The 10,222-nt window shown below is 45.5% G+C and overlaps 1 protein-coding gene across 1 annotated transcript in view; it reads left to right on the top strand.

Annotated features, from left to right (window-relative positions):
• Positions 1 to 10,222, top strand: part of duox (dual oxidase) — a 43,199-nt gene that overhangs the window by 22,819 nt on the left and 10,158 nt on the right. Inside the window, exons 24-25 of the mRNA XM_038272901.1 lie at positions 167 to 345; positions 645 to 875. Of these exons, the coding sequence (XP_038128829.1) occupies positions 167 to 345; positions 645 to 875 (410 nt within the window). The remainder of the gene's footprint in view (positions 1 to 166; positions 346 to 644; positions 876 to 10,222) is intronic.

Here is a 10,222-nt window from a genome sequence, read left to right as displayed (position 1 = left end):
AGATAGAAAACTTTGAATCAATCTGACTGGATGATCTGGAAAGTGACCTGAGATGACATGATGTGAATTGGCGCTATAGAAATAAACTGAATTGAATTGAAATTATTGACAATCAGCCTCCCTGTTTCAAATTGGATAATGACTGTTAAACATTGTTTATCTGCAGGTTGAGCATTAAGGCTCCGACTGTCTACGTGAAGCCAAAGCGGGAGCAGTACATCAGGAACCCCGTCCAGCAGAAAGTCCAGCAGTTCAAGCGTTTCATTGAGAACTACCGCCGTCACATTGTTTGTTTCATCATTGTGTTCGGCATCACAGCTGGCGTCATCACTGAGAGATGCTACTGTGAGTGCAGCCAGCAGGCTTTGCTAGTTACGCCTACTGCATTACACTTTTTTTATTTAGATGAAAAAATCCTTAAAATAGAGCTGTTGCTGTCTGGCCGTCTGGGGGCAACATATATACCTGAGTCCAAGGTTTCGGTTTTAAACTTCTTAGCTGTTGGCTTTTTCAAACTTTTAGAGTATAGAAGACAAGCTTATGAAAAATGATTTTACATGCCAAATAATATGCAGGGTACTGTAGTTTCTTATATAGCTTTATGCCTTTCTTGTTATCACCTTTAAATAAAATACTGTGTTCAGTCTATAGTTCACAGGCAGAAGCCACTGGTGTACCTGAGACCACGGTGATGGGCATTATTATCGCTCGAGGCACGGCGGCGGGAATCTCTTTTCTGTTACCATACATCCTTCTCACTGTGTGCCGTAACCTCATCACGCTGCTGAGAGAGACCTTCCTGAACCGCTACATCCCCTTCGACGCTGCCATCGACTTGCACCGCATCATGGCCATGACGGCCGTCGTCCTCTCAGGTCAATGTTGAGAATTTTTATTATCATTTATGAACTCAAGTTATTGAAGATTTATTCATTTTTATCTTGTCTGGGTCACTGACTTTTGCTTTTATGGCAGAAACTGAAACTTTTTAAGAGTAACACAGAAAAAAATCCCTTAAAGGAAACGTCCGGTCAGCAAGGAATAATCAATGGATCATTATTTATACCTAAAACTAATACATTTGCATAATGTATTAGTCTGGGAGCGTCCATTTTTGTCCAAATATAGTAACACCTCCCTCCTGCCATCTTCCAGCAGTGACGTCACGGTGCGGTAAGCCTAGCGCCATTCTCCCCGCTTTCCAAGCTAAATCAATGGGAACTACTAGACACATCTGCAATCAACAACAATTATTGAAGATTTCCAGAGGACTTCACCATTGAAATTCACCAGAGCTATAGTGAAACTGACAATGCCCACTAGAGGTGGGTATTGCCAAAGAAGTCACGATTCGATTCAAATCACGATTCACAGGCCACGATGCGATTCTATCACGATGCATCACGATACTTGAATTATTGTGATGCATTGCAATATTTACTGCTCCATGTTTTGTTTTTGAATGACTCGGCACAGTATCCCGCGGCCGGAAATGCTTGTGACACAAGGCAGCGTGCGTCAACACATTTGAAGCGACATCTACTGGCCTGGAAGTTGTATTACACTTGTTTTTGGCTGATGTTCGCCAACCATTCATGCAATTTTATTTATTTATTTTTTTAAATTAATAATCGATACTTGGCGTCAAGAATCGATGCAGTAGATCACAAAAATTAGAATCACGATGCATCATCATGACGATTATTTTGCACACCCCTAATGCCTACGTGCATGGCAGCTGGATGCTGGAATACATCGGGGAAAAGTGGAAAAAACCCGTAATATGTAGCCAACATTTGGAAGAACAATGTTTTCAAGATGACTTGGATAATAGCGCGTTGTGACAAACACCAGATACAGCACTGGGACTTGATCAACAGCCGATACCGCACCGTGACGTCACTAACCAGAAGGTGGCATTAGTGTTCTTTGACAAACATGGATGCCTCCAGTAAAGCACATTCACATGAAAATTACTCTGAATTAAAAACACTTTTTTATTGAACAGTATGTAATAATTTCATATTTAAAGGACTTTCAGATGTTTGAATTCTGAACATAAAATAAAATGATAAAAAGTAGAACATTTTTTAAGCTTAAATGAACTTAAACAGAAAGTTTTAATCTTTTTCTCCTTCTGTTTGGAGCAAAAAGAGCAAATCAGCAAATTTCTACAGACAAAGCTTTTCAATGCTAACTGCAATGCATCAGTTAGCATGTTGATTATAAGTTTATGCATCTCCATTTATTTAATTCCTCGCTCTACAAACTGCTTGTTTTTGTATATGTTCACCTTAAAATGCCGTCCTACTTTATTTATCCATTAAGGCTATATTTGTGTTTATTGAATAATTTAAAGGGATCGTGCTCCTTTTGATAAAAAAAACCAGATTCTATATGAAACAGGGTACATTTCTGTACTACTGCTACTATAACTACTTTATTTATTTATAAAGTAATTTAAAACAGCCATGGATGAGACGGCGTGCTGCACATATAAGGTAAAACATTGAAACGTGTACAAACCATAAGAACAGAAAGTCTAAAAAAAGCAATAATGGAAACAATAAAACGCAGTAAAAATAGCATCTTTTACAGAAAAGGCGATCCAAAGTGCTTTCCTAGGCATCGAGGGTACGACAAAAACAAAACTACTTCAAGGAAACAGGTGGTAAAATACAGGTTTCTGGGGAAAATATAAGTCCAACTTTAGATGTGAGTTTTGGTTTTAATTTCCTTCCAATTATCTTATATCTAATCTGAGGCTTCAAACAAGCAAACAGTTTATGAGAGACTCTGATGAAAAGCTTCAACTCTTGTGGATTTTCTTGTGCAAGCATTGTGTCCAGTGGTAACCAGCTGTTTTTTTACATGAATTTTTTTCTTAGAGTTTATTACAAAAACTGAGGAGCTTAGAAAATGATTGCTGTCTCACTTTCCAAAAATGTAAAAAAAAAAAACAAGACCCTTAAACAGAGACTAGACTAGTAAAGACAAAACCCCCAGACCTAATCTGGGCAGAGTGGTGTCTGCAGTTCAATGCAGTGAGAAACGCTCTGATCTTTATATTGGAGAAACCAAACAACCTCTCCACAGACGCATGGCCCAACACAGAAGAGCGCCCTCCTCTGGACAAGACTCTGGGATACATCTACACCTGATGGACAAAGAACATTCTTTGGAGGACCAGAATGTTCACATTTTGGACAAAGAAGACAGGTGGTTTGAGAGGGGCGTGAAGGAAGCCATCTATGTTAAGAAAGAAAAACCAACCTTAAACAGAGGGGGGGGGGACTCAGATTTCAGCTTTCAAAAACCTACAATACAGAGATAGAGTTGATTCCTTCCTGCTGTCATCCCAGCCCCAACCCCTTTACAGGAGAACAGAAGACCTCACTGTTGGGAGCTGGAGAAATACTCCTTTTCTCCAGCAGAGTCCGCCCTGGATCCTCCCTGCTGAGCTGCTCTGCACACCTGCAGCTGATGATATCATCTGGAGGACCTGGACTACTTAAGCTGCCTTCAGACCTTGCCTCGACGCCGCAGTGTCTTAATCAGTTGGTTAGCACTTAAGCCGTAGATCCCTAGTGAACCAAGTTTCCTTTGAGTCCAACCTGGATTCTAACCTTTTTGTCTCTGCTTCCAGGTTTCCTGTTTTTTCTCCTGTGAAGCTCTGGAAGAGCTTAACCTGCCGAGCCTGCCCTCCGAGCCAAACCTGAAGACTCACTCTCTGGATTTCCTAGCAGCTCAGGTTTCCGAGCTGGAAACACAAGCCAAGGTCAAACCAGCCTTTAGAAGTAAGACGCTGTAACAGCTTAAGGACTCTGCCAAACCAAGCTTTCTCCGGACCCAACAGTTCCGCTCCCAAAGCCTCATCTACATTCATCAAGGTACAAATCTGAACACAATCAAGTCAAGTCTCTGCCGAGCCTTCGCTAACCAAACTGTCTCTCTCACAGACGCCAGTGAACCGGTCCCAGCCCAGAACCATTGCATCAGTCTTTATTATATGTGTGAACTTGCAAATAAACTCTGTTAAACTTTCCATCCGTGTCGTCAGTGTTCTGCATATTGGGCCTCCCTGATACCCATCATGACAGAACACTGCGGCCAAACACAAGGCCCAGCAGATCACCTCCTCCGTCGATTAGAGGAGCAAGAAGCTAAAATTCATGGACACGCTCTGGCTCTCCGTGAACTAAACACGCATATTGAGATGCAAAACCAGAGGCTCCAAAGCTACGCAAATTACGTGAGTAATGCTAACACCGCTCCAGCAACCCAACCATTTCCGGGTCCAGTTCCTCCGCCGAGGTCACCGGCTGTGACGTCATCCGAGTTCCGCCCAAGTCTCCCAGAGAAGTTTTCTGGTAACGTAACTGATTGCAAGGGATTTTTATTTCAATGTCGTCTCATTTTCCACAACTCTCCTGGCAGTTTTCCCACGGACCACAAGAAAATAACGTTTATCCTTTCCCAGTTAACGGGAAGAGCTCTGGCTTGGGCTCAAGCCAGATTTGCCTCAGATGAAAGCTTAAGCTGTCACTATTCAGATTTCGTTTCTGAATTTTCCCAGGTATTCAACCAAGACACTGACCAAACCCTTGATTCTCGAGCTCTGCTTCATTTAAAACAGGGAAATTCTTCTGTGGCCGAATTTTCTATACATTTCCGGGTTAAAGCAGCTGCTTCCGGATGGAACCAGGGTGCTTTAAAGAGTGCTTATTTCGAAGCATTAAACGAAAATATTAAGGATGAGTTGGCTACCCGCGATGAACCGGCTACACTCGAAGAACTAATCCAATTAACTATAAAACTGGACAACCGGATTCGGGCCAGAAACAGCCGCAAACATAAGAGTTTGGCGTTATTTTCCTCTGCCCCCGCCTCTAATAACGTGACTGTTGTTTCTGCCCCCACAGAACAGTTATCCAGACCAAGGCCAAAGAGCCAGCCTCTCCCTTTGCCTGTTCAGGCTACTCATCCTGGAGAAACTGAAATGGAGCCGATGCAGGTTGGACACACAAGGTTGTCTCCTGAGGAAAGGCAAAGGAGATTTTTGGGCAGACTTTGCATTTATTGTGGTGAGAGTGGACACTTCATTGCTTCCTGTCCAGAAAAATCAAAAGCCGGGGCCCGTCAGAGGTTTTGAGGAGTCTGACGGGCCATGAAGAAAAGGAAAAACCTCCTCGTCTTTTGCTACCTGCCACGTTGTTTTTCCTCGACCAGAGCCTCTCTCTTTCAGCCTTCATTGATTCTGGATGTGAACGTAATTTAATAGACTCTGATCTCGTCCAACAGCTCCAAATTGCTACGGTTCCTTTAACCCAGCCTCTCAGAGTCTGCGATTGATGGGAAAAAACTTCACCAAGTCACCCACCAAACTCAACCCCTTGAACTTCTAATCTCAGGTAACCATCGAGAGTCCATAACCTTCTTTGTTTTTTCATCCGCATGTTCCCCACTGGTACTGGATTATGAATGGCTGGAGAAGCATAATCCCCATATTAATTGGGCCGATCGTCATGTGGAGTCCTGGTCCACATTGTGTCACGAGACCTGCCTCCGTTCTGCAGCTCCCGCTGTGGGGTCCCCTAGAGGTGGGGGGGAGATGGACGTCCCTCACCTTACTCCGGTACCCCCTGATTACCATGATTTGGCTCCTGTTTTCAGTAAGGTCAGTGCTTCGTCCCTTCCACCACACAGACCATACGACTTTGCCATCGAGTTATTACCCGGTGCTCCGTTACCCAGCAGTAGACTTTATAACATTTCCAAACCAGAACGTGAAACAATGGAAAAATACATTAACGAGTCGCTAGCTGCAGGAATAATTCGCCCTTCTTCATCCCCGTTGGGCGCAGGATTTTTCTTTGTTGGAAAAAAGGGTGGTTCTTTGAGACCCTGTATAGATTATAGAGGCCTGAACCAAATCACTATCAAAAACAAATATCCTCTTCGTCTTCTCGCCTCAGCCTTTGAGCCTGTACAAGGAGCCACCGTTTTCACTAAGCTCGATTTAAGAAATGCCTATCATCTCCTTAGGATACGTGAAGGAGATGAATGGAAAACGGCATTTAAGACTCCTTTGGGCCAGTTCGAGTATTTGGTCATGCCTTTCGGCTTAACAAATGCCCCCGCATGTTTCCAGGCCCTAGTGAACGACGTCCTCAGAGACTTTCTCAATGTGTTTGTATTCGTATACATTGATGATATCCTGATCTACTCCAAGAATCTATCTGAACATAAGAGACATGTCCGCCTGGTTCTTCAGAGACTTCTAGAGAATAAACTTTTTGTAAAGGCTGAAAAATGTGAGTTTCACCAATCTTCAGTTACCTTTTTAGGGTTTGAGCTCGAGGGCGGGCAGGTTAAGCCTTCTGAAGAGAAGATAAAAGCTGTTTTAGAATGGCCCGTTCCAGAAAGCCGTAAGCAGCTACAAAGATTTTTGGGCTTCGCTAATTTCTACCGGAGGTTCATCAGAAATTACAGCCAAACCACCCTCCCATTAACTGCATTAACTTCTTCGAAGAGAGTTTTTCGATGGTCCCCCGAGGCACAAGCAGCTTTTGACAAACTCAAAACCTTGTTTTCCAGAGCTCCAGTCCTAATCCAACCTGATCCATCTAAGCAATTTATCCTAGAGGTTGATGCTTCTGACTCCGGTGTAGGGGCAGTTTTGTCTCAGAAACTCGACTCTGATCAACGAATCCATCCCTGTGTCTTCTTTTCCCATAAACTCACTCCCGCAGAACACAACTACGACGTTGGGGACCGAGAACTTTTGGCCATTAAGTTGGCTTTGGAAGAGTGGAGACACTGGCCCGAAGGAGCAGAGCATCCAGTCCTGGTGTGGACTGACCACAAGAATCTCGCCTACATCCAGTCCACTAAACAAGCTACTCCTCGACAGTCAAGGTGGTCTCTCTTCTTTTCACGTTTTAATCTCATTATCTCCTACAGACCTGGATCTAAGAACACCAAGCCCGATTCTCTCTCTCGTCTCTACGCTGTGGATCAACCTGAGTCACCCCAACCTGTCCTCCCTGCCTCATGTACCGTTGGAATGGTCACTTGGGAGATAACAGATTTAATCAACGCTGCCCTGGCCACAGAACCTGATCCAGGTAATGGACCACCTAACCGTACCTATGTTCCCTGGTCTGTTAGGTCTCGTCACATTCATTGGATGCACTCGGCAAGATTCTCTGCTCATCCGGGAGTGAGCCGAACAGTTTCACTGATCTCAAGATGGTTTTGGTGGCCCACTTTGCATCGAGATGTAAAGGAATATATGTCAGCCTGCTCCACCTGTGCACGGAACAAAGCCTCTCATCAGCCACCTCTCATCAGGCTTGCTGCAACCGCTCCCTGTGCCCTCACGTCCTTGGTCCCATATTGCCATGGATTTCGTCACTGGTCTCCCAGAGTCTCGAGGTATGTCAACTATTTTAACCATCGTAGATCGTTTCTCCAAATCTTGTCATCTGATCCCTCTCAGAAAGCTTCCTACGGCCTATCAAACCGCCCAGTTGCTGATCAAGCACGTCTTTCGCCTCCATGGTATTCCCCAGGACATCCTCTCAGATCGTGGTCCCCAATTTGTCTCACAGGTTTGGAAGGCTTTCTGTTCTGCTCTAAATTGTAAAGTGTCACTAACTTCTGGGTATCATCCCCAGTCAAATGGTCAAACTGAGAGGATGAACCAACACCTCGAATCCACCCTCCGCTGTCTCACCTCCAATAATCCCACCGATTGGAGTCAATATCTCACCTGGATAGAATACGCCCATAACTCACTCAAGTCTGCATCTACCGGTCAGTCTCCCTTCCAAGTTAGCCTCGGCTACCAACCACCTCTCTTCCCTGCAGACGAGAGAGAGATATCGGTGAAGACTGTCAATCACCACATCCGTCGTTGCCAGCGTGTTTGGAGAGAGACCATCCAAGCACTCAACCGTTCCTCTGAGTCCTCTAAGAGGTTCACTGACCCCAAGAGACGTCCAGCCCCCGAGTACAAGGTCGGCCAGGAGGTCTGGCTGTCCACCCGGGACATCCCCCTCAAGGGGATGTCCCGCAAATTATCCCCGAGATTCATCGGCCCATACAAGATCACTCGAGTCATCAACCCCTCCGCCGTCCATCTTAAACTTCCCCCGACACTCAGGATTCACCCTACGTTCCATGTCTCCCAGGTTAAACCAGTCATCTCTAGTCCCATTTGCCCTCCATCCGACTCCCCTCCACCCGCCCTGGAAGTCGATGGACATCCGGCCTTCACCGTTCGCCGGATCGTGGACTCCCGTCGGCGAGGTCGCGGTTGGCAGTACCTCGTCGACTGGGAGGGCTACGGTCCGGAGGACCGACAATGGGTTCCTGGTTCATACATCCTCGACCCTTCTCTCATCGAGGAGTATGAGCGTTCCCTCCCGTCTACCTCTTCCGCACCGCCAAGGGGCGGTCGTTGAGGGGGGGGTACTGTTGGGAGCTGGAGAAATACTCCTTTTCTCCAGCAGAGTCGCCCTGGATCCTCCCTGCTGAGCTGCTCTGCACACCTGCAGCTGATGATATCATCTGGAGGACCTGGACTACTTAAGCTGCCTTCAGACCTTGCCTCGACGCCACAGTGTCTTAATCAGTTGGTTAGCACTTAAGCCGTAGATCCCTAGTGAACCAAGTTTCCTTTGAGTCCAACCTGGATTCTAACCTTTTTGTCTCTGCTTCCAGGTTTCCTGTTTTTTCTCCTGTGAAGCTCTGGAAGAGCTTAACCTGCCGAGCCTGCCCTCCGAGCCAAACCTGAAGACTCACTCTCTGGACCTAGCAGCTCAGGTTTCCGAGCTGGAAACACAAGCCAAGGTCAAACCAGCCTTTAGAAGTAAGACGCTGTAACAGCTTAAGGACTCTGCCAAACCAAGCTTTCTCCGGACCCAACAGTTCCGCTCCCAAAGCCTCATCTACATTCATCAAGGTACAAATCTGAACACAATCAAGTCAAGTCTCTGCCGAGCCTTCGCTAACCAAACTGTCTCTCTCACAGACGCCAGTGAACCGGTCCCAGCCCAGAACCATTGCATCAGTCTTTATTATATGTGTGAACTTGCAAATAAACTCTGTTAAACTTTCCATCCGTGTCGTCAGTGTTCTGCATATTGGGCCTCCCTGATACCGATCATGACAATCACCTGTTCAGCCAGGCCAACAATTCCCTCTAATGTCCCCCCTTTCAGAGACATGTGCTCTGTTCAAATTCATGGGATGCGTCCTCCAAAGACCAGATTTGAAGGCCGATTACGTCAGGGCACAGCACCGAGGTCTGATTCCAAGACTCCTCGTTTTGCGGCCTACAAATGCGTCCTTCTTTTTGCGCGATTTGAATAATGGATTCGATGTATCCTCGCTATCCTTGGATATCCCAGGATTCATTGCGAGAGCAAGCAAACCGGCTGCTCCATCTAAACATGAACAAGGCTTTGTTGGGCTGCTGTATAAAGCCTGGAACTCAATGCTATTTCTGACATTTTTAATCGAAAAACGCTTCCTGGATGGGAAGAGAAATGTCTTCAAACTTGGAAACAAAGTCCAGAAGATTGTTTTTTACTTTTTTGGAATGACTATGACCTGGATGACTGAGCATCTTCACCAGCTGTCTCACTTTGTTTAGTCCTGGGAACACTGAGAACCTGAGGCGTCTACCCGGTTTTTACTGAATAAGCAACCCAGAATTTCATCCCGAACCGAGTTTCAGTGTTGTTGTGTCCTTGGGCAAAACACTTCACCTGCATTGTCTACTGATGGTGGTCAGAGGGCCCGGTGGCGCCAGTGTACGGCAGCCCCGCTTCTGTCAGTGAGCCCCAGGGCAGCTGTGGCTACAATGTAGCTTGCCACCATCAGTGTGTGCGTGAATGGGTGAATGAATGTAGTGTAAAGCGCTTTGGTCAAGTCTTCTGACTTGAATAAAGGCGCTATATAAGTACAGGTCATTTACCATTTACCAATTGTTGACCAACTGTGGATTCAGATAAAAAATTGGGCCATTGGAGGGAATTAGGAAGACAAAAACACTGCTACAATAATCTGATCTGCTCAAAATAAAGACATGCACTAGTTCTTCATGTATACAGTTGGGCAAGGTCAAACATTGTCTTAAACAGCAGCGCTTTGAAACAGTTATCCATGACTTTGTTTCATCTCAGCTGCTTTACCGTAACCCACTTTACTTTGG

This window comes from Cyprinodon tularosa, unplaced genomic scaffold (genome assembly GCF_016077235.1).
Source record: "Cyprinodon tularosa strain WSP-4 unplaced genomic scaffold, ASM1607723v1 ctg847, whole genome shotgun sequence".
NCBI classification, from domain to species: Eukaryota; Metazoa; Chordata; class Actinopteri; order Cyprinodontiformes; family Cyprinodontidae; genus Cyprinodon; species Cyprinodon tularosa.
Note: the sequence above shows the minus strand (reverse complement) of the source record. Positions and strands in the feature narration are given on the sequence as shown.